The following is a 25127-nucleotide window of genomic DNA, read 5'->3' on the forward strand; positions in this document are numbered from 1 at the left end:
TACACTTGATTAAGCTCAAGTTCTTTCTTCTCATGCTATGACTTATGAAGTAGCTTTCCTCCTAATCAGTTCAGTACCTTTCTTATTACTCTTCCTTTTTTTTTTTTTTTTTCTGTTTGAAATTTTGCAGTTAGCTCCTATTTATCTATCTAGCATCGTGCGAGAAACAGGGATTAGGCTTATTCGTAGAGTTGTTGTTCTACTTCTACAGGCAGCTTGTTCAAGACAGTCGGTTGCTTATTACTTTGTTGCATTTGTACATCAATCTCTAGTTCTGTTCTGTCGTTTAAAACTCTAGGATCGTGTCAGAAGCCATCATCTGATACTTATGTTTATCTTGTTGCGGAGCCTAGAGAGTTGCCGTCGATATGAAGTCAGTAATGTCAGCAGCGGTAAACTTATGAAGGTATTGATAACCTGAGGCAGGTTTCTACACTTGTGTTCTGTAATCTCAAAAAAAAAAAAGATTTCTTCTGAAGTAAGTTACTGTGTTCAGATTTTATGGAGTGCATCACTGGACCCCCAAACATAGTCTCAGCAATCAGTCATTGTCTGATTAAAGTCCCAAGGTGTAATTTCTGTAAGCCATACTCAGAAAAGCAAATTTCAGTTCATCACATCACTGTCGGTAGGTTCTATATCATACATGCAGCAGTGAGGTGGAGTTTGTTTTTTTGCTCTTTTTGTTGTTAAAGTCTGCCCCCAGCATTATTAGTCAATTTATCATGGATGCCATACATTCCAGGTATGGACATTTCAAGAGATCACTGAAGCTAGCCCATCATGATGTTGAAGATTGTTAGCGCCCGGTCTGAGGCTGACATTAACTCAGTATTTTTGTATAGTTTTTTCATCTCATTCATTAGTTTGAAAAACGTTGATTGCACAAGTAAAGAAGAAGATAGTTTGTTTTACCAATGGTAAACGTAAAAATGTTCAGGGGTGTGATTCGATGTATGTGTTTGATCATGAAATTTGAGAACAGGTTTGCTCGATTCTGGACTGATAGGACAGAAAATGTCTGTGAACAGGTTTGAACTTTATAAGGATTCTTCTGAAACATTTGAGAACAGGTTTGCTCTATATACACAGTTTTCTCCATCTGGAAATAAGAGAATGATTTCGGTTTGAAGATGAAAGCCATCTACTAAACTTGAGTATAAGATTATAAATTTCTGAAAACACATACTGCAAAAGTTATTTTTCTAATGTGTTCAACTTATTATAAGCATCGTGTGTGTTTAGGTTCTACTTGCATATGGTGCTTAAATTGACAAATATATATATTTGCATTCCAAGTTTCATGTGGCGGAACGAGGTGTTTAAATGTGTGTTTGACATAAGTTAGTGGATTTTGGTTGCTTATACTTGTTCGGTATCCATTCTCATTTATAAATTTTGACTTTGTTAGAGTTTTGAGTGTTGTATACTCTGCAAGGCAATTCGTCTTGGTGGTATAATGGGCATCCCGACTACACTAGCTTGGAAACCTTACCTGAATAAGTCCGACCGACACAGCCAGGTACCCTTGTATATGGTTTGCAATCCTCACTTTGCTAAGAATCAGATCATTCTTCTCTCTGAGCAATATTTTGCAGCCATTTTCATTTATCCTTTAGCTGTATTGTATGATGGAATCAATTTAGAGAGGTATAGAATTTCAGGTGCAGTGTTTTCTAGAACCATAAGATGTTTTTCCATCTACATTTTATCCTCTCCTTCTTGCATGTGCTTGCAAAATTATTTGACATGTGTAGTTTTATTCTGTTACGATTAATCTGCTTTTCCGTTGAGCCTATCTGTTGTTGGTTAGCTATTCCTACCACTGTAACAGGATGTACATCTCAATAACAGTTCGATACCAGAAGTTTCTAGTAATTGCATTTCTCAAGACCTCTCTCACATATAGTCCCTCAAATCTTAGGGTAATGTAGCTATAGATGTTTCTCGGATTATCTTTTAAGAGTGTGACAACAGAGTTGGCATCAACTGATATTGCGAGACACATGCCTTTATCTGCGCTGCAAGAAAGTTCTACAAGGTCCCCATTTAACCAATAAACCTGAGAAGTGTGGTTGAATGACCTTTTTTGTCTTGACCTTCTCAGGTTTGTGTGAGATAGCAAACCTTGTAGTCTCTGTTTTCTGTGTCTAACATACATTGGCGTTTGCTATTTTCACATTGATATATGAATACGACGAACTCATTTTTTTTTTTTTTTATAATGCAGGGGGATTAAGAACCTGCAAATTCGAATAAAAGAGTCTGACTTGAGGGCAACTCCTGTTGTTGATTTTCAATTAAAAGTAAGGCTGAACCCTGTTAAAAATTGTTTATACACTTTTTTTCCAGAAATGAAAACTAGTAAGAGCAGTTCTTAGCATCACAAACTTGGAAAAATCTAATTGAGGACATCGTCCAGGGAAAGTGGTGTTTGACCCTTGATTAGCTCACCGATCTCAGCTTCACAAAGATTGTACTGATCTCTTAAGACCATCATTTGATGATGAAGATCAATCATATGCCTCTGAAGATCGACGACTCTAGCTTGGCGCGCTCTCTTCTGCTCAGCAGAATTCCAAATTTCTTCCATCCACTCTTGAAACAAATTTTTCTGGCGAAACACTTGCATCGACTCAAGGCAGGAATACAGAAGCTCCTTGGACAATTGCTGAGGGGACATGCAGCAGGTTTGTACAAAGGACACCAGGAGGGTTAAGCAGCTTTCAGCCTCAACTCGTCTGTCAGCTGTCTGAAGACCTTGTTGTATAAGTGGATACTTATACAACAACCTCTCCCTAATTTCATTAGGTGGGATCTGCAAAAGAGTAAAAGAATGAGACTGAGGAGACCAGGACGACGTATTCATTGTTGGAAAGTTGAACTATGTTCAAAATCTCATCGGATGTTTAGAACCTTCATAGATGTTTTGACAAATTTAAAAGCAAGATGTAAACAAAAATAGAGGTTACTGCATTTTATTATTCTGAAATCTGAACAAAATATCAACTCACTCACCACTGGTGGAGGAGGTGGTGGAGGAGGCATAGAAGAAGGGTGAGCAGCAGAAGAGATAGGCCTGAGATCTCGCTGCAAAAAAAAAGATGATTGTTGTTTAATCAACAAACAACCAAAGACTACTTAACTGGAGAGAAAGTGGCGATTAAGAAGATTGGTAATGCTCACCACTGGTGGAGGAGGCATAGAAGAAGGGTGAGCAGGATTGAGATCTAGNAAAATAGAGGTTACTGCATTTTATTATTCTGAAATCTGAACAAAATATCAACTCACTCACCACTGGTGGAGGAGGTGGTGGAGGAGGCATAGAAGAAGGGTGAGCAGCAGAAGAGATAGGCCTGAGATCTCGCTGCAAAAAAAAAGATGATTGTTGTTTAATCAACAAACAACCAAAGACTACTTAACTGGAGAGAAAGTGGCGATTAAGAAGATTGGTAATGCTCACCACTGATGGAGGAGGCATAGAAGAAGGGTGAGCAGGATTGAGATCTAGCTGCTGCTGTGGCGTCTGCAAAAAAAAAAAAGGATGAGAGACATGAAAGGAGAAACCACACAGAGTAATAATAATTGACATATTTACTGACCTGAGGGTAAGGAAGAGGAAGATAGGACGAGATTGGCCTTGGATGGTCGTGTGGAAACTGCAAAAGAAGGAGAGTCTATAAAACTCTATACATATATTCAGATATCCAGAGTAATAGACATCACTCACCTGAGAAGAGTGAGGAAGAGGAGGATGGGAGGAGATTGGCCTTGGATGTTGCTGGTCGTGTGGAAACTGCAAAAGAAGGAGAGTCAAGAGACTTATGAACATATACAGAGTAATAGTTGGGTGAGGAAGAGGAAGATGGGACGAGACCTGAGAGGTAGAAGGAGGGTGAGGATGGGAGGAGATTGGCCTTGGATGATGTTGGTCGTGTGGAAACTGCAAAAGAAGGAGAGTCAAGAGACTATGCACATATACAGAGTAATAGTGGGGTGAGGAAGAGGAAGATGGGACGAGACCTGAGAGGTAGAAGGAGGGTGAGGAAGGGAGGAGATTGGCCTTGGATGATGTTGGTCGTGTGGAAACTGCAAAAGAAGGAGAGTCAAGAGACTAGAAAAGTTTTCTATACATATCCAGAGTTATAGACAAAAACAGAGACGTTTCTTTATGGCATTACTGACCTGAGGGTAAGGGTGAGGGTGAGCAGCAGAAGAGATAGGCCTGAGATCTCGCTGCAAAAAAAAAGATGATTGTTGTTTAATCAACAAACAACCAAAGACTACTTAACCGGAGAGAAAGTGGCGATTAAGAAGATTGGTAATGCTCACCACTGGTGGAGGAGGCATAGAAGAAGGGTGAGCAGGATTGAGATCTAGATGCTGCTGTGGCGTCTGCAAACAAAAAAAAAAGGATGAGAGACATGAAAGGAGAAACCACAGAAACCACACAGAGCAATAATAATTGACATATTTACTGACCTGAGGGTAAGGGTGAGGGTGAGCAGCAGAAGAGATAGGCCTGAGATCTCGCTGCAAAAAAAAAGATGATTGTTGTTTAATCAACAAACAACCAAAGACTACTTAACTGGAGAGAAAGTGGCGATTAAGAATATTGGTAATGCTCACCACTGGTGGAGGAGGCATAGAAGAAGGGTGAGCAGGATTGAGATCTAGATGCTGCTGTGGCGTCTGCAAACAAAAAAAAAGGATGAGAGACATGAAAGGAGAAACCACAGAAACCACACAGAGTAATAATAATTACACAGAAACGTTACTTCAGAGATTAACGTTTAATGATAAGAAATGCTAAGGGTAACGTTTATTATGAACTCACGAGAGAGTTAGAGTTAGAAACGTGTTTAGAAACGTGAGTTGTCCTTGCAGCAGGAGGAGAGTGAGATCTAGAGCGGTATCTGTGTGGAGGAGGGGGAGATCGGTTTCTCCTTGAAGGAGGAGGAGGGGAGCGAGACTTAGGAAGAACCCGTTTATCATGCATGCTGCAGAGAGACAAAACACACAAGATGAGTGAGAAACAAGTATAAAACGAAACCCATATCACTCTCCTTATAAAATCTCTATACCTCTTATTACTACGATATGGGCAGGATCTGGCGAAGTGACCTCTACGATTGCAAGTTAAACATTTCAAGACAACACAATCTTTTGTTCTGTGTTCATATGTCCAACAGTACACACAACCGTTTTTACTCAAATCATCACCCATTCTCCTGCACTGAGAGAAAGAAACAACAACAACAACAACAACAGCACTAAATACATTGAGGAGTGTATTAATACAGAACCAAAACGAAGACTCTCTCCAGAACCCAAAAAAAGACTCTCGCGATGGCAAAATTTTCTCTCTATAAACAAATCTAATGTAAAATTCCTCTTTCTTGAATGATTCATTCCTATTTCTCAAGAAACCCCAAAACAAAATTCCTATTTCTTGATTGATTCAACCAACAAAACAAAACTAGAAATACAGAAGAACTTAATCCGATCCGCCAGACGGACGAAACTCTCTCTTTATACGCGATCGCAGATACTTAAATCCCCAGAAAATGCGATTCAGATAAACAAAAACCCTAAGAAGATGCGATTCAGAAAAACGAAAACCCTAAGAAAGTGCCATTCGATTCGATTCGCAAAGATCACAACGATAACAAGTTTGATTCGATTCGAAAGATTTCTAAAAAAAACCCTAAGAATGCGATTCGCAAAGATCACAACGATAACAAGTTTGATTCGATTCGAAAGATTTCTAAAAAAAACCCTAAGAAAATGCGATTCGCAAAGATCACAACGATAACAAGATGATTCGATTCGAAAGATTTCTAAAAAAAACAACTACTTCCATAAACAAATCGAGATTAGGGTTTTACCTGTCAAAAGCGAGAGATCCACGTCAAAGAACACCTAGGAGAGAGAGAGCGATATTTTCGTTGAGACTTGACAGATGGCTTTCCGAGAAAGGTATTACTTTGACACGATGGCTTTCTCGTGTTGATTCTTTTTGTTTATAAAGGGGGAAGTAATACACTTGGGCTAAGAAAGCCCAACAAGGCCCACGAGCTACACACTGTATTTGCGCATCCGGTTGTGCAATCTTTCTTTATTCTGACTCTGGTTATTGTTTTTCTTTTTCTTTTGCTAATCTATTACTAGTATATATGTAGGCAACGTTTTGGCAAATAAGAATACATCTTCGTATGGTATAAAACGAATGATTAAACCATGGAATACTACTACAAGTTGATAAATATATTACCAAACGGTATCAATACAAATCAGTCCACTAGGCCCACGAGATACACACAACGAAGTACTGTATTATTATTGGTTTTTTTTTTTTGCTAATCTATTATATATGTAGGCCATGATTCTTCTTATTAGACTTACTAAAATGTTAGGAACCCCACGGTGTAAAATAATACTAAATGTTATTTAGTAGACTTACTATATATATATATATATATATATATATATATNGATGGCAAAATTTTCTCTCTATAAACAAATCTAATGTAAAATTCCTCTTTCTTGAATGATTCATTCCTATTTCTCAAGAAACCCCAAAACAAAATTCCTATTTCTTGATTGATTCAACCAACAAAACAAAACTAGAAATACAGAAGAACTTAATCCGATCCGCCAGACGGACGAAACTCTCTCTTTATACGCGATCGCAGATACTTAAATCCCCAGAAAATGCGATTCAGATAAACAAAAACCCTAAGAAGATGCGATTCAGAAAAACGAAAACCCTAAGAAAGTGCCATTCGATTCGATTCGCAAAGATCACAACGATAACAAGTTTGATTCGATTCGAAAGATTTCTAAAAAAAACCCTAAGAATGCGATTCGCAAAGATCACAACGATAACAAGTTTGATTCGATTCGAAAGATTTCTAAAAAAAACCCTAAGAAAATGCGATTCGCAAAGATCACAACGATAACAAGATGATTCGATTCGAAAGATTTCTAAAAAAAACAACTACTTCCATAAACAAATCGAGATTAGGGTTTTACCTGTCAAAAGCGAGAGATCCACGTCAAAGAACACCTAGGAGAGAGAGAGCGATATTTTCGTTGAGACTTGACAGATGGCTTTCCGAGAAAGGTATTACTTTGACACGATGGCTTTCTCGTGTTGATTCTTTTTGTTTATAAAGGGGGAAGTAATACACTTGGGCTAAGAAAGCCCAACAAGGCCCACGAGCTACACACTGTATTTGCGCATCCGGTTGTGCAATCTTTCTTTATTCTGACTCTGGTTATTGTTTTTCTTTTTCTTTTGCTAATCTATTACTAGTATATATGTAGGCAACGTTTTGGCAAATAAGAATACATCTTCGTATGGTATAAAACGAATGATTAAACCATGGAATACTACTACAAGTTGATAAATATATTACCAAACGGTATCAATACAAATCAGTCCACTAGGCCCACGAGATACACACAACGAAGTACTGTATTATTATTGGTTTTTTTTTTTTGCTAATCTATTATATATGTAGGCCATGATTCTTCTTATTAGACTTACTAAAATGTTAGGAACCCCACGGTGTAAAATAATACTAAATGTTATTTAGTAGACTTACTATATATATATATATATATATATATATATATTTATATATATGGCTAATGTTGTGTATTTGTTAAATGTGTATATCCCTTATATCTATATATATTATGTAGTGTACAATGACTAAGTTTGAGTTTCACAGTTTTAAAATATGAAGATTATTTTTATTTGTAGTCAAAAAAATATTGTAATTGTTGCTACTAAATAGTCAAATAAATTTGTTACATAAATGATACTATGTTTTTAGATAAAACAAAACATTAGAAAGGAAATTTTGTTACTCATTTAATACATTTGACATTTATTTTAATCGAAAAATAAATCGTTCAGCATTGTTAAAGAAAAAACACACACTTCTTAATCCTCCATCGTCCTTCACTGTATTTGTATCGTGTTGCGGTGAGTTCCAAGCTCCGTTCTAGTCACCCTGACCCCATTCAAAAATCATATTTAAAACTTATAGTATGGAACTGGTTTTGGCTCGAAGCTTACACTTATAACACAGATCCCAGTGTTCCTCTGCTAAAAAGAGAACGATTATATATCAGATTAAATAGATTAGTAACTCGACGACACAAGCACTGACTTGGAACTACCACTGGTCAGGCATGACTTCTCTATTGACACCAGAGATGCTCATATCAGTTTAAAGACAGATCTTGTAGTTTGCATCCACAATGTCACGATCGACCAACTCCCACACCACAATAGTAAGGTCCCTGTTTCTACCGAAAAAAGAGAAAAAAAAAAAAAAACATAATATTAGATGATATGATAAAATGTGTTGTGATAAAATTAGGACCATGATAATTGAATTTACCTGAGGGTCAGGGAAGCCACCACATGTCGACCAATTGGCCAATTTACATCCTTTTGAATCAATGTGTATTATTATTGCTCAATCCCATAATCACGTACCTTTAAATCCACAAATAAATAATTAGTGTATGATTGATTTTCAAAGAAATCATCAGATGAAAAATAAAAGGAGTGAGCGTACCAAGGCTTATCAGAGAAAACGTTGGGGTGGATGAGGGCTATACTATTGATGTGCTAATTTGTTTTCCATCTAATGAAAGGTTATTTATACAGATTGAAGATGCATGGTTAGGGTTTGGTTCCAAATAAAATCGATAAAATTGTGGTGATTAAGACTAAAGATCTTTTTGCAATCCGAAATGAATGCTAAATATCATAATCTTAAATCTTAATCACCACAATTTTATAGATTGGTTGTTGGAATTAGTTTTTAGTTCCCACTATTGTTGTGATTATAGCAATATCACTTTTAGTATAATTTAGCTTTTTTCTCATATTATTCATCCAAATCATAATATATTATCACAAAAAAAAAAGATTCAACGTAAGTAAAATTTTAAATATACAGAAATAGTTTTTTCTTCAGATTTGAGTAAAAAAGCTGAATATCTTTAGTCAGTCGTTTCAGCTATATTTGATTTTTGTAAATAATTATATGTAGAATTAACTTTCGACTGAAAGTTTTTGATATAATTTTTTTCAAAAAAAAAATGTTTTTGATATAAATAAAATAAATTAATCATATATATATATATATATTTAGTTTTATATTTTTAAAATTTGTTTTACATTGTACCACAAATTTGGCTAATATAAATTTGTTCAGTAAAACGGGATATTATTGGATAAAATTGTTTATTGTATAAGCCACATTTGAATTTAATTTTTGGTGGAAGAAACTATCCCGACAAAAGACAACAAATAATATCCCTTATTAATAGCATATTTCTTAGTTTCGATTTTTTTTTGGTATTATGTTAGCATTAAACGTTTTATAAATTTCTTTATCTCTAGAAATCATAACAATACTGATTTCCTTATCTTTACAAAAACGGAAAAGTCATAAATTTTTTTTTTTCTGTCAAAAATTATTTTCTTTTCTATATCTGTATTATCATTAAAAAAACTCATTAAGGGATCAAATCGAGATATTAGGGTATTTAGGTTTTAAAAAAAAAATATTAAATGCTAATGGCATTCCTTGTATATATAGTTTAAAACTCCGATGTTTTTTTCCTAAATATACTTGGAATATATATATATATATATATATATTTAGATAACAGAAAAACACAATACTATATACAACCAATGTTTTAGATATGAGGGATGTTTTTCTCTATTCCATTATCTCACTGTTTTTTTTTTCTTTTCTTTGAAAGAAAAGACTTAACCATGATTTCACTATTTATACATATATATAAATATATATATAATAACCTTTTATCTATAAGATTTACACAATTAAATTCTTGCCATTTAAATAAATATCAAAATTTGAACTTATTATTTTTAATATACAAATTAATATTTAAAATATCTATAAAAAATTAGTATTTATAATTTAAATATTTTTAGATATTTGTTAAAAAAAATTCTTGCGGATTATGCTATGGAATATGTTAGATAAATATGATTATATAGCTTTTTACAGGCTGGTTTACTAAAATACACCAGACGTATTACGTCAATTCTAACCGCGAAAAGAAAAATAATAATACAATCAATAAAAAATTATATAATATATATGTCTTAATCAAAACATATTAAAAATTTAAAAAATACAACATATATTTTAAAAAAAAATTGTATGAGAGAGTTTCATATCCCTGAACCCAAAAAAAAAGTCCGTAAAATTTGTTTTTTTTTTACTCTTGTTAGTTGTTATTGATTTCTTTTCAAAATTTTGACTACTTAGCTTTGCGACCATATACATACATATATTTCCATAACTACGTTGCCACTCTTACGATGATACGTCTTCTTTGTGTGTTCATACTGTATTATATAATTGAGCAATTAATCACGTGAATCATCCATTAATTGTAACTAAACCTAGACTGTAGGTCTCGATAATCATCGACTGTAAACCTAAACTGTTTCATATAGATTAAACCTATTTACGTATGAATACAAGAGGTTTTGAAGCTAGAAGAAAATTGTTTTATTAGCGAGCTTTTTTATTGTGCATGCAAAGTCAATATGTTAGGAAATGCAAAGTCTAACCAACTCGTGACAGCATCTAGAATAACGGAATAAAAAAAAAACAAAAAAGTCAAAGTCTCTCTCTCTCGGCATCGGCAAGCTAGAGGGCTCCACACACACTCATCACCAGTTACAAAAGTACAAAGAAGGGCCGGGAACTAGGTAAGTGAACACACAAATTACACGTGTTGTGTTGTGTTATCATTCGTTGCTCTAAAAGAAGCGGAACTTAGAGTAAACGGACAAGGGAACGAGTCAAAGCAAGTAAGGTGGTGCAAACTCCATGCGCGACATTGATCTTTTACTATAAACCATTGTAAAGGATATGTTATCGGAAAAACTACTCAACGGAGTTCCATAAACAAATCGAGATCAGGGTTTTACCTGTCAAAAGCGAGAGATCCACGTCAAGAACACCTAGGAGAGAGAGAGCGATATTTTCGTTGATACTTGACAGATGGCTTTCCGAGAAAGGTATTACTTTGACACGATGGCTTTCTCGTGTTGATTCTTTTTGTTTATAAAGGGAGAAGTAATACGCTTGGGCTAAGAGAGCCCAAAATTTCATTAAAAGCCCATAACTATTCATAGAACGGTATAAGTACAAATCAGTCCACTAGGCCGACGAGCTACACAACGAAGTACTGTATGTGCATCCGTTGTGCAATTTGCCACCACAAACTTCTTTTGAGACCATTAAGACAAAAGATTAGACAGAGATGAAGTTAATTATTTTTGGTGCAAACGTGTTTAAAGTTTCTTCGTTTTAACCAACTCTCTTGTGGATGTGCAGGTTGATCAGCCCTAGGGATCGGTGGAGGAAATCAGCCAACTCCACATCCTTCTCGACCGCCACGACCCGTCTTCCCTTGGCCTCCTTGGACAAGGATGGTCAATCAGCCTCTTTGGGTAATTTGTGTTAATGCGGTTAAATCCAAGCTAACAGAATTAACGTAAGTTATCTGAATGGTATAAAAAGAATAATATAAAGTAGAACCTATATAAATTAATACTCTTCAAAATTAATAGTTGTTATAAATTAATAAATTTTTACAGTCTCGAGTTGGACCGGTGTAAAAAATGACACAATTCGATAAAATAATAATATAATAACTTTTTTGGAAATCTTATGTAAAAATATGATCCCAACAATATCATAAATTAATAATGATAGAAACTATATATATATATATATCTCAGAAAATCTAGTGAAATATGACTTTCTTGTTGTTTGTGTATTATTGAATTTGCATTCTAGTTAGAATTCATCACTAATATTTTTTATTGTATTAAAAAATTTTGGTGTTGTCTTCTCAAATCGCATACAAAAATTGTGGAAAGTCCTAGATGCGATAATTGCCTTTTACATAATTAGTTCTAAAGTCACCATAATATTTTATTCAACTTCATCGTTACCATGAATGATAGTACTAGCAATTTCTTCTAAACTCTAAACTTCTAACATTTATCATTTTCACCTAGATAATTAAGTAAACTATTAGCTTCAATACTATTACGATAGTCAAGATTATAAATTAAATAAATTCCATAAAAATATGAATCATAACAAAAGTATTTTTTGTAATAAAAAATTTCAAAATTATAAAAATAAATGAAGTTAATATATTATTATTAAAACCTCTATAAATTAATTAAATTTCATAGTCCGAGTTTATTAATTTATAGAGGTTTTACTGTATATTTTCTTTAATAATAATCCAAGGAAAGGACAAGTATGTAAAAAGAGTAAAATAATAGAGATCAAATTCCAAAGAGGTGCAACTGTGAACCGTTTATTACAAGACTTTTTCGACATTGATCAAAGTCAAAACCTGAGTGATTGGGGTTTGCAAGGAGGAATCAAACCTATAACCTACATCCCACATACCTCTCACATCATCGAAAATCCAAAAACGTTGAAGAAACTCATGTTAAAGAAAAGAGATGAGCACTTAAGCTTTAGCTTCTAACCAACCATGATCATCTTCCTGGTGTGACACTGACCCTACAACACCTTCAATAGAAGCTTCTTCCTCACCTTTCTCTTCTCCGCCTTTCTTTCCATACATTTTTCTTCTAGCTTCCCTACGAGCATCTTTCTTAGCTATATTCAAGTCTTTGAATCCTTGCTCGAACTTGGCCTCATCCTCAGGAGTAAAGAAGGCTACTTCCATTTGACCTAGCTCTGCATACTTTTGCTCCACTTTGGTTTTCCAGAAGAGACCCATCTCCGTGTCCATCTTTTGGTATGGTGTTTTCAGCAAGTACTCGTCTATTCCCCCTGCTTTGTCGATGCAGCGGAGAGCGTGTGTTGTGACTTTTACTTTAATGTGACGGTCGAATATGTAGCTGAACAATCGCTTATCCTGGACATTCGGTTTCCAACACCTTCTTGACCTATTCTCAAATCACACCACAAAGTGACAACTTTGAGATTAACAAAGATAATCTTCAGAATCATAGCATGATACAGAAACAAAGCAACAATGCCATCTTTAGATTGAGAATCTTTAGAACAATAGGATGATATGATACAAAAACAAAGCAACAATACCATCTTAAGGAAAGGGCTAAACAAAATGAGGCACACTATACAATCTCTAACCATCTAAGATTTCGAACTCTATGGATCCTACACATCTCTACACCATTGTTCCACAAAATTGAGAATCTTAATAATAGTAGCATGATACATAAGCAACAATGCCATATTAAGGCAACAAATTATATGGCTAAACAAAAATGAGGCACACTATAGTCTATACAATCTCTAACCATCTAAGATTGAATAGTTTTCAGATTTCACTTCTACCAAATTGAAACCAAAACCCAGAAAGCATTCCTAGAAACCTACAATTTTCACAATCTCAGGCTGTAAATTCATTCAACCAATCTCAAGCGAATACACATACATACATACATAACATTATAAACAGATTGAGAAGGACAGAGAGAGAGAAAGGTACAGACTTGTTTCCACCGTCTTCACTGATGCGGTTGCCGTACTGGATATGACGGCCGGCGTAGAGACCGCGTTTGGCTCTGCCCATGACGACTTTTGTATCGGGTACACAAGCTTTAAGCTTCTCCTTGAGCTCCGGCGTGATATTCTCCGCACCCACTCTCTTCACAAGCTTCTTCATCATCTCCTTCCCTCTAAACGACATTTCTCTTTCAGAAAAATCACAGATCGCAAAATCACACTCTTCTTTCCCCAAATGCGTTTCTCTCTGTGCTTTTGGTATGTGACCTGAAGATGACAACAACAAAAATCGGTTTAGCCAACGATTTCAATTTAAACCGGAAAAAAAGTTAGCAAATAAAATCCGGTATGCTATTTCGTCTTATAGCTTCGTCGCTCGAATCAGATCGGATCAATCTTATCTCTCAAGTGAAATCAAGACAAACAGAAGTCGGAAACAAAGAGAAGCTGACCTGAAGTGAACTAAATGGTCCAGCCACGAGAGTGAATAAGCAGAAATGAATCTGAGAGTCGAAGTTTCGGCCGGCGATGAGGACCGGCGTCGTCGATGTAGCGATCTGAGAGCCTCTTTAGGGTTCAGTTTCTGAGATTTAAGTGTTGGGCTTTTTTTGTTTCGTGAGCTCAAAGGCCCAAATTAACTTTCCCATATTATTACGGTTCGGTTCTACTTTCTCAATTCAGATTTATAAAAAACCAATATCAACACTTAGCATAGACCGAACCGAGTCAAACGTGAATAAGAAAGTCTGAAATTGAGTTGACTTTGGTGAATTGACATCCTCAACCCAATCAACAATTAAACCGGCTAAACCAAAATTGCAACTCTGAAAAATAGTATTGTGTCCTCTATCGGTGGGTTAATTAAGAGGATGAAGTAATGAACTATATTGTCTTCTTTGTCTGTAAAAAAGTAGTAATTGATCATACTGATACAAGTTTCGTTATTATCATACATACAAAATAAGAAAATACTCAAGGAATCAAAACAATATATTTCACAAATATAAAGATGAAAAAGTGTACAAAGCTGGAAAAAGATAAAAGTATTCGACAATATTCAAAAGGGTGGTTGTCCAACAATATTACCAGGAGGATCATAATTACAAATGATAAATGTGTCACCGCTCTTGCAATGACTGATTGCACACCCAATCCTCGTACTCTTCCTCCACACAAGTTGTGTGTAATGCAAGCAATCCCCATTTGCCTTGCACCGGTAAGTCCTCCGGTCGTAGTACTTCTTCTCCGAAGCCCACCCAACCACCGCGTCCTGTGGTCTCCATCCTTTTCCGCTCCCCCAGAAGAGATTCTCTCCGTAAGGTCCCCCGGAGTGGATAAGGTTGCAATCTCCACGGCGTGTTCGAGCCCACAGGTTTGCGTAGCGAGCTAGACTATTGCTCCATTTTAGGGGACGGAGACGAAGCTTGGCTCGTAAGATGTTGTGTGGCTGGAGAAACTGCTGCTGAATAATGGTGTTGCGGGTTAGGGTTTTGTATTGAGAAGAAGTTAGTGGTGATTTTATTGGCGTTTTGTTGGATGGGATTTGAAAAGAGAAAGAAGGAAGTGGAGTTGTGATGGTTATGGTGATGATAATTAGGAATATCAAAGTTTTGGGTTCCATTGGGAAGATGAGTTAGATTTGTTTGTGACCCTATAGATCTAGTACTCCATATTTATATATACATGCACCATTGTTTATGCTTTCATTTTTGTACGTATATCTCATCTAAAGAATCTAACAACATGCTCTATGTTAATAATGTGCAATAACACAATTGTGCTAATCATTTCGGTGGAACATTTGATTAATTATTTGTATAGGAATCATTCTTTTCAAACAATTAATATACATTATCAAGGTATTAGATATATGAAGGTAAATTTAACAGAATGTTTTTTTTTTTTTGTAAAGAAAAAACTTTATCATATCAACGCCAAAACATTATGCAAAACCGGGGAAAATTAAAATTAAACGCCAGTAGCTATGGTGTCAATTGGTAATCAGAATGTCATAATTTTTTGGAAATAGCTGAACCCAAGAACAATAACAAAGATATGGGCAACAAAAACAAATCATAAAAATAACAAAGTATTACATTACATCTACAATAGCATATGTTGTATAAATTACACGATAATATAAATAATATCGATATATTAAATATCTTACCATGTTTATACAAATATTATTTGGATATAAAATATGTTAGCACATTATCATTCTATATAACCTGCTATTATAATTTTTATCACGTTAATTATGTTAAAAAGACTAATCCATTTCATTGAAATGATGTATACATACATAAATAAATAAATAAACAATAATTTACAGTTTTACGTTAAGAACATGGATTTAACATATAAGATGTAAATTTTCGCGATACAATATTATTTAGCATGCTAGACAAATAATTATACACTAAAAAAAAAAAAATTACTATATCATTTGGTGAATAGTGTTGTTGATCGCGGATGAACAGTGTTTCCGGTGTTGAAATAAAGAATGATATCGATACATTGAAATAAAAAAAGATTGGTCAATAGTATTTATGTATTTAATTGATAGAAGAATAAGATTTTTGGTTTGTGTTTTTCTCTCTTTCCTAAATACTTAATTTTTAAAATCATCAAGGATACAAATTTAATTAATCTGTTATTATAGGCTACATAAAAATGTCAAAAAAAACATGAATTTTTAAATTTGGGACGAAAAAACATGAACTTTCAAAATGTCATTTAAATCCCAAAGTTTGGTTTGACTTTTAAAAGAAATAGTGAAGTTTTTTTGACTTGATCATTTTAGGCATGAGTTTAACATCTAAAAACTACAAAAGTTACAATATTTAGGAATCGAACACTTGACGTAGTGATGTATGCTTAGACTCATTGCCAACTGATCTATGTTTTTATATTAAGCAATTGAGAAACAAATAAAATTATATTGTTAATCAAAAATTATCTCTATTATTTTCTAGATGAAGCGTCCATAGTATACCAAGACGTATTCATTGTTGGCATCACTGGTGGTTTACTCACCTGAGAGGTAGAAGTGTGAGGAATATGGGGGGGGGGACTATATATATACTAGGGCCATGAGTTAAATTAAAACATAAATTAGATACTTTGACCACTATACATTAGGTGTTTAATTTTAAGTAGAACATGTTTACGTACTATACAGATTTATAAGGCGGATCAGATGCCGTGCTAGAGAAATCTGATTCATTCCTTCATGATCAATTTACATTGTGAAGTTTGTAATTATTAGGTTTACTGCTTACAGTTGATTAACCAACTAAATATATAAAACATAAAATCAAATGTACAAGAAAAATACCAATTTAGTTGACCATCTGATGTTGTATAATGGTAGTTGTCTCCTCAATCTTCCTAATTAAGCTCACTTTATAAACTTTGGGGGGTTTACTTGAGTGGGCTTTTTTATCAACCAGCCTTTTTGGGCCTTTGAGGTTGACTCGGTCTATCCCGTTCTTCGTTTCCAAATCAGCAAAAAAAGGAAATAAAATAAAAATAATATAAAAAAACGGATTTGGAGGAGGAGAGTAATTATTATTAACCCATATAATTAGTAGTACTACGTTTTATCTCTCTCTCACTTTGTGCGTGCGAGCGAGTGTTTTGTTTTCCTCCGAGATCCAAATCGTCTCGTGGATCCAAACCTTTGCAACTCCGTGGATCTCCTCCTCCTCTCGCTGGATCTCGTACCTTGAGGTTCGTCTCTCTCTGTTAAACTTGCGACTAAATCACTCAGATTTCCATAGAGATCGATCCCTCTTTCTTTTTTTTTTTTTTCATAGTGTAAAAATCTACAATGTTTCGATATTCTCTGGTGTTCTTTGTTTTGATCTCGTTGAAGATTGATCCGATTTCAGTAGGAAATCGATTTTTCATGTGTTGTCTAGCTGATTGAGACTGTGGACTATGTAGATTTGATTGTTTGTTTTTCAAATCTGAGGAGTTAAAGCATTGCGATGCCATTTGTTTTTTTTGAATTTAAGTTGATCCGGAAGCTTTAAATGATTTGTGTTGTGATTGTTTTGGTCGGAGTCGTAGTAAAGTGATGTGTGTCTCTGGATCTGAGGATTTCGATTTGTCAGTGTTTTGCATCTTTTGGTCATTTATTGGATGATGTTTGCTCGTAAACCACTGATTCAAGATCAGAGATCCTTCACTCAATTGTAAAGAAATTTCAATAGAGTGGTGTAGATTATTGCTGAGTAGTTATGAGAATTTTGTTAAACATCTGGTATAGAACTTACACTCACTCAGTAATTCAAACTTGACCCCCTAGCAATTAAATGTTAACATGTTGGATATCTTGTTTGTTACTTGTGATCTGTACTTCGTTATGCATTTAGTTTCTAATGATTTTGTTCTTCCCTGCTGTTTTTTTTTGTGTGCAGCACCGGAAAAGATGGACAAATCTAGTACCTTGCTTGTGCACTATGACAAAGGGACTCCAGCAGTTGCAAATGAGATTAAAGAAGCTCTTGAAGGAAATGATGTTGAAGCAAAGGTTGATGCCATGAAGAAGGCGGTTATGCTTTTGCTGAATGGTGAAACCATTCCTCAGCTTTTCATAACCATTATAAGATATGTGCTGACTTCTGAGGACCACACAATCCAAAAGCTTCTGTTGCTGTACCTGGAGCTGATTGAAAAAACGGATTCGAAGGGGAAGGTGTTGCCTGAAATGATTTTGATTTGCCAGAATCTTCGGAATAACCTTCAGCATCCGAATGAGTACATCCGTGGAGTGACGCTGAGGTTTCTCTGTCGGTTGAAGGAGACTGAAATAGTGGAGCCTTTGACTCCATCAGTGTTACAAAATCTGGAGCATCGCCATCCATTTGTTCGCAGGAATGCAATTCTGGCCATCATGTCGATATATAAGCTTCCACAAGGCGAGCAACTTTTCGTGGATGCGCCTGAAATGATCGAGAAAGTTCTATCAACAGAACAAGATCCGTCTGCCAAGAGAAATGCTTTTTTAATGCTCTTTACCTGTGCTGAAGAGCGAGCAGTGAATTATCTTCTGAGCAATGTTGACAAGGTTTCAGACTGGAATGAGTCCCTTCAGATGGTGGTTCTGGAGTTGATTCGTAGTGTGTGTAAGACTAAACCATCAGAGAAGGGGAAATATATTAAGATTATTATTTCTCTGTTAAGTGCCACTTCTTCTGCAGTTATCTACGAATGTGCTGGGACACTTGTTTCTCTCTCATCTGCCCCTACTGCTATTAGGGCTGCTGCTGACACCTACTGCAAACTTCTTTCTTCTCAGAGTGACAACAATGTGAAGCTTATTTTGCTTGATCGGTTGAATGAACTTAAGACATTGCACAGAGATATCATGGTTGAGTTGATAATAGATGTTCTTAGAGCACTCTCAAGCCCAAACCTTGATATCCGCAGGAAGACACTTGACATTGCCCTTGACTTGATTACTCATCATAATATCAATGAGGTCGTGCAAATGCTGAAGAAAGAAGTTGTGAAGACACAGAGTGGAGAGCTTGAGAAGAATGGAGAGTACAGACAAATGCTTATTCAAGCAATCCATGCTTGTGCAGTTAAGTTCCCTGAAGTTGCAAGCACAGTGGTCCATCTTCTAATGGATTTCTTGGGAGATAGCAATGTGGCTTCTGCTCTTGACGTGGCTGTTTTTGTTAGAGAGATAATTGAAACAAATCCCAAGTTAAGAGTTTCAATCATTACCAGGTTGTTGGACACGTTCTATCAGATCCGTGCAGGAAAGGTCTGCCCTTGTGCTCTTTGGATTATTGGAGAGTATTGCCTATCACTTTCAGAAGTTGAGAGTGGCATTTCAACCATTAAACAATGCCTTGGCGAATTACCATTTTACTCTGTTTCTGAGGAGTCTGAACCAACTGAGACATCAAAGAAGATTCAGCCTACCTCTTCTGCCATGGTGTCCTCAAGAAAACCAGTGATTCTTGCTGATGGAACTTATGCTACCCAAAGCGCAGCCTCTGAAACCACATTTTCCTCACCTACAGTTGTTCAAGGATCGCTGACTTCTGGAAATTTGAGAGCACTGCTTCTAACTGGTGATTTTTTCCTGGGAGCAGTGGTCGCTTGCACATTGACTAAACTTGTTCTTAGGTTGGAAGAGGTTCAGTCTTCTAAAACTGAAGTGAACACGACAGTCTCACAGGCTTTGCTGATCATGGTTTCTATGTTGCAACTTGGGCAATCTCCTGTTTCTCCACACCCTATTGATAATGATTCATATGAGAGGATTGTCTTGTGCATAAAATTGCTTTGCCATAGGAATGATGAGATGAAAAGGATATGGTTGGAAACCTGCCGTCAGAGTTTTGTCAAGATGATTTCCGAGAAACAGCTTAGAGAGATGGAGGAACTTAAGGCAAAGACCCAAACAACTCATGCTCAGCCTGATGATCTAATTGACTTCTTCCATCTAAAGAGCCGGAAGGTAATATTACTTTCTAAGCTTTCCCTTTCCTTGTTGTGTGTGTGTTTTTCCTTGGCAATCTATTCAGTTCTTATACCTCGGTATCTTTCTCTTACAGTTCAGATTCACTTTTTTTTTTCAATTTCTGACATTAAAAAGAGGGACAATGGAAGTTGAAAGTGGCTGGTTATATTTATATCTTTTGGTTAGTAGATGAAAATACTGAGTATAAGTATCTTTCAGGGAATGAGTCAGCTTGAGTTGGAAGACCAGGTACAAGATGACCTAAAGCGTGCAACTGGAGAATTCACTAAGGACGAGAACGATGCTAACAAACTCAACCGCATTCTTCAACTCACAGGATTCAGTGATCCAGTCTATGCTGAAGCATATGTGACAGTACACCATTATGACATTGCACTTGAAGTTACTGTTCTCAACCGTACAAAGGCAACCCTTCAAAATCTGTGCTTGGAGTTAGCAACCATGGGTGATCTGAAACTTGTTGAGCGTCCTCAGAACTATAGTTTGGCACCTGAAACAAGCATGCAGATAAAAGCAAACATCAAGGTCTCGTCCACAGAGACCGGAGTCATATTCGGGAACATCGTCTATGAGACATCAAATGTAATGGAGCGAAACGTCGTGGTTCTTAACGATATACACATTGATATCATGGACTATATCTCCCCTGCTGTTTGCTCAGAGGTTGCTTTCAGAACCATGTGGGCAGAGTTTGAATGGGAAAACAAGGTAATTCACCGAAACCTATGACAGTTTTATCTTTTCTTTTTTTCTGTTTGTTCTTAGTATAACCAGTTCGTCTTGTGTCCTCCATGTCAGGTTGCTGTGAACACCACGATTCAGAACGAAAGAGAATTCCTCGACCACATTATCAAATCCACAAACATGAAGTGTCTCACAGCCCCGTAAGTCCAGATTCGTCTTTATTCCCTTATAAACTTAAAAATCTTCCTACTAATATAGTGCTTCTCTGTTTGCAGATCCGCAATAGAAGGAGAATGCGGATTCCTTGCAGCAAACTTATATGCAAAAAGTGTGTTTGGTGAGGATGCTCTAGTGAATGTGAGTATCGAGAAGCAAACCGATGGAGCACTGAGTGGGTACATAAGGATAAGGAGCAAGACGCAAGGAATTGCTCTAAGTCTTGGCGACAAAATCACCCTCAAACAAAAGGGTAGTAGCTGAGGTTAGTTAATAATATTATATCTTTTCTTTCCCCCAAATCAAACCATAAATGTTGAATCCTTACATCTTAATCCGGTATAATTTCCGGTACCATACCGATTGATTCTCAGACTTGGAACGGTGGCCCGCAGAGTAACAGGTCTAAACTACGTATGTTTCTCTCTTGAGCAAATTTTTGTTGGTTGAATCTGTTTTACTGAATGAAGGAGGGGAGAGGCGTTTAAGGGTATGTAAAGAGTAATTTGTTATCATTCTTCCGTAACCGGTATATTTTCCGGTATGGTACCGAAAGATTCTTCCTCATACGGCAGTGTGTTTTTCTTACAGTACTTGACGATTTTGTTTCCTTTGTAATGCTCTTTCTTCTATAATGTCGTTTGTTGAGGAGATTAAAACCGTGATTTTATAGAAATGTCTTATCGATAGTAGGTTCAACGTTATCATCTGGGTTAGCTCCACTTTAAAATGTCGTTACTTTATATTGATCTCTTCACTTTAGAATTTCGTCATTGTTGACAAAAAAAAAAAAAAAGAATTTCGTCATTTTTTATTTTATTTTTTCTCATATGCATTTGAATTTTTGATCTTCCGGGGAACTATACTACGAATAAAGTAGAAAAACATGTACAACTTAATTTATTTCATGTGACAGGGACAGAACAGAATGATCAACCTAGTATTCTATTTCTACAGAATCCGTCTATTATTCTATCTGTTCAGTCAACTTCCACTCCGATAGTCATACAGTCTAGGACTTTACCAACATGATTTCTAGTCATATTATCGTTGATTTTAAACAAGATAGCAAGAGAAATTATAACAGAGGGTATATAATACATCATCAAGCCTTTTTATCAACAAAAAAAAGAGAGAAGAATATAATACAATATTGTTTGGGTATGCAATACATTATTGTTGGAAATGAGAAAAGAGCCAGAAAAAAAAAAAAAAAAAAAAAAAAAGTCATCACTAATTTTTTTTTCCTGGACGATGAAACTGAAAGTCATGAAACACTGCAGTAAAAAAACAAACATTGATCTCGACGACAGATCTACAAGCAGAAATGTCCTAATGATACATATAGGATCTCAGATATGTTTCGTTGGTGCAAGAACGAGGTGTTCTTTCTTGTGCATGGCAAGTCCGGTCATGACGTCCATCTTTATATCCTCCGGTTTAACACCTTGAGATAGACTCCAGTCGAATTTGTAGAGAAGGTTAGCGAAAGGTATCTCTACCATTGCTACCCCAAGATGCATGGCCGGACACATTCTCCTTCCCGAACCGAAAGGTAGGAGCTCAAAATCTTGGCCCTTGAAGTCCACTCCTTTGTGCTCGTTCATGAACCTCTCTGGAATGAACTCATTAGGGTTATCTCCCCACGCAGCTTTGTCACGAGAAACTGCCCACGCGTTCACCTGGATGATGGTCTTTGCCGGAATATCATAGCCACCGATCTTTGCGTCTGCGATAGTTTCTCTGTGTAGAAGAATGGGGATGACTGGTTCCAGCCGAAGAGACTCCTTGATGACTGCTTTTAGGTAAGGGAGATTAGGTATGTCTTCTTCCGAGACATATCCTTTGTCGCCTATCACACTCCTCACTTCCTCTTGAGCTTTCTTCATCGCTTTAGGGTACTTTATAAGGTAAGTCATGGCCCATACTACCACTGCAGCCGCCGTGTCAGTTCCCGGCACTACAATATCCTGATGAAAATTACAAACAACCCTAGTTAATAATAGTACTGATATATTTTAACTAACTAAAAGATCGAATTAATTGCAGTAAAAGCGACTAAAGAGTTAACGAACCAATATCATGGCCTTGACATTTTCATGAGTGAATTTGGTGGAGAAGGGTTGGTCTTTGTAGATCTGCATCAGAAGATCGATGAAACTCTCTGTCTCGGGATTAGGGCGGTTAGGGTCAAGAGTCTCGTCGAGGAGTTCTTGAAGGTAAGTGTCAAGCTCCTTGAAAGCTTTCTTGAGACGAGCACTGAGACCAGTGAGGTTGTCAAGAAATCCAAAATAAGGGAAAAGGTCGGAGAAAAAAAGAGTGCCCAAAAGTGCTTGCGTCTCGTACAAGATATTTATGAATCTCTTCATCTCGGTGCCGTACTCATTGTAACGCTTCCCAAAAGCTTGTCTGCATACAACACAGTTTGTGAAAGACAAGAGAAGCTCACTTAGATCAACGGTGCCTGAATGGTCGGCGGCTTTGTATATCTTGTCCATCATCCGTTTACACTCTTCTTCTCTAACGGGTCTGAAACTTGCGACACGGTTTGGGCTGAAGAGGTTCACCATACACATCTTCCTCATCTCACGGTAGTACGTGGTGTACTGTCCGAAACCGAGCTCACGTCCTTGGTACGACATGGTTTGTTGGCCTTTCAAGAGAGGACGAGCGGTGAAGTTGATGTCTTGAGTCTTGAGTAGGTCCTTGGCTAGTTCGGCCGAGGAGATGACGGCTAGTCTACGACCTCCGATTTTCATAGTGAAAATGGGGCCGTATAGCTTGGAGAGACGGAAAAGGAAATGTTGTGGGTTGAACTTCTCCATCTGGTGAAGGTTTCCTATAATAGGAAGACCTTTTGGCCCCGGAGGTAGCCGGAGAGACTTCTTGGTGGTGCTCTGGAGGAAAAAGAAGGCTGCACCCGCTACCAAACCGGCTATAATCAAGAAGAGATCCATTTTTTGTTGTTGTTATACTATTTGAGTCTTGTTGTTGGGGTATACTCTCTACTCAGTGTAAGTGATGCTGTGATTTATATAGCAAGGCTAAAAGTTATATTGGTTGGCTTGTTTAGTTATTTCTTTGACAGGTACGGTAACACAAAAAAACTTCCTTGTTTTTAAAACGTGATGTTAGTAGGTGAAGTGCTTTCAAATAAAACAATATAACGATTGATTCGAAGTCGACACTTGACACAATTACAATGATAATACTGAAAGCGAGATTGTTTATCAGAGTTGAAACTATGAAGACTGTATGTATTAGATTATAAACTCTTGGTTTTGTTTTCTAAATATAATTTGTCATAAAGAATTGAATATCATCAATAAAAACTCACAAACTTATATTCATTTAGGTTAGGAATCATTCTTAAATTTTAGGAACTCTTCCTAAAACTATAACAAAATTTTGGAATTTTAAATTGCTATAATCGATTTATAAACAAAAACTTAAAAGGAATGGTACTTTAGATACATTTCTAAATGTAACTTCCAAGTTTGAAAATATCACTTTTCTCTAATGCGCTATAACGTAAAACTGGAAGAAAAAAAGAAGGGTATACTTAACAAAAACAAAACTCTCAACGTAAATTTTTGTGATTTAATTTGTAGATAGTTAGTGTTTTTAGAAAAGTGTGTTACGGTTATTTCATTACAACAGTGGTCACAGTTAAACAAAATATTCAACTTCTTATATATCTTGACTTAAAGTAACGAACAGAAGAAGACCTAAGTTGAATTGTACGTACGTTATTCAACATGGTACAGACATAAGCAATATTCACTTTTTCATTTTTTACATTCCACATCATTTTTTCTCTTTTCCACATCATAATTCGACACTTTTATTATTTTTACTTTCTACGATAGTTGTATTTAAAAAATTAAAACACTTTACTCCACCATTTTTAATACATATGTTCCACCATATTTATGTTTATTTTCTGTAATAAATATTAGTAATCATAGTTAATACTAAATGAAATTAAAAATAAATTTTGTTTTTGACTTTTGAATTCAATAAAAAAATATATAATAAAAACAAGAACTAACTAGATAAGTATCACAAAAAATATAAAAAATTTGAATTGTAAACTTTCAACTGTTGAAAAAATC

The 25127-nt window shown here is 35.8% G+C and overlaps 5 protein-coding genes across 10 annotated transcripts; 1 reads left to right on the forward strand and 4 right to left on the reverse strand.

Annotated features, from left to right (window-relative positions):
* On the reverse strand, positions 2271-5991 carry LOC104730096 (extensin-like). 6 transcript variants are annotated; one of them, XM_019234104.1, is made up of 15 exons: positions 5889-5991; positions 5085-5236; positions 4838-5000; positions 4630-4692; positions 4483-4533; positions 4333-4395; positions 4186-4236; positions 4024-4089; positions 3878-3943; positions 3731-3796; positions 3603-3659; positions 3464-3526; positions 3296-3367; positions 3019-3090; positions 2271-2818 (listed from the first exon to the last, which is right to left on the reverse strand). In XM_019234104.1, the coding sequence occupies exons 2-15, from the start codon at positions 5225-5227 to the stop codon at positions 2402-2404; spliced, it is 1413 nt and encodes a 470-aa protein (XP_019089649.1). In that variant the 5' UTR covers positions 5228-5236; positions 5889-5991; the 3' UTR covers positions 2271-2401. The 6 variants fall into 6 exon arrangements, with proteins under 6 accessions (XP_019089649.1, XP_019089648.1, XP_019089650.1 ...); XM_019234103.1 differs by lacking the exon at positions 5889-5991 and having other exon boundaries at positions 5085-5876; XM_019234105.1 differs by lacking the exons at positions 3878-3943; positions 5889-5991 and having other exon boundaries at positions 5085-5876.
* LOC104730098 lies at positions 12356-14188 on the reverse strand. Its single transcript, XM_010449197.2, has 3 exons — positions 14057-14188; positions 13592-13871; positions 12356-13018 (listed from the first exon to the last, which is right to left on the reverse strand). The coding sequence occupies exons 2-3, from the start codon at positions 13786-13788 to the stop codon at positions 12574-12576; spliced, it is 642 nt and encodes a 213-aa protein (XP_010447499.1). The 5' UTR covers positions 13789-13871; positions 14057-14188; the 3' UTR covers positions 12356-12573.
* Positions 14662-15225, reverse strand: LOC104730100 (pathogenesis-related protein PRB1-3-like). The gene has a single exon (XM_010449199.1). The coding sequence runs from the start codon at positions 15223-15225 to the stop codon at positions 14662-14664; it is 564 nt and encodes a 187-aa protein (XP_010447501.1).
* On the forward strand, positions 17190-21716 carry LOC104730101 (coatomer subunit beta-1-like). The gene is made up of 6 exons (XM_010449200.2): positions 17190-17339; positions 18032-20088; positions 20311-20820; positions 20911-20996; positions 21072-21277; positions 21387-21716. The coding sequence occupies exons 2-5, from the start codon at positions 18043-18045 to the stop codon at positions 21274-21276; spliced, it is 2847 nt and encodes a 948-aa protein (XP_010447502.1). The 5' UTR covers positions 17190-17339; positions 18032-18042; the 3' UTR covers position 21277; positions 21387-21716.
* On the reverse strand, positions 21972-23994 carry LOC104730102 (cytochrome P450 83B1). Its single transcript, XM_010449201.2, has 2 exons — positions 23088-23994; positions 21972-22982 (listed from the first exon to the last, which is right to left on the reverse strand). Exons 1-2 carry the CDS (start codon positions 23967-23969, stop codon positions 22365-22367), a joined length of 1500 nt encoding a protein of 499 aa, XP_010447503.1. The 5' UTR covers positions 23970-23994; the 3' UTR covers positions 21972-22364.

Source organism: Camelina sativa, chromosome 12 (assembly GCF_000633955.1).
Source record: "Camelina sativa cultivar DH55 chromosome 12, Cs, whole genome shotgun sequence".
NCBI lineage: Eukaryota > Viridiplantae > Streptophyta > Magnoliopsida > Brassicales > Brassicaceae > Camelina > Camelina sativa.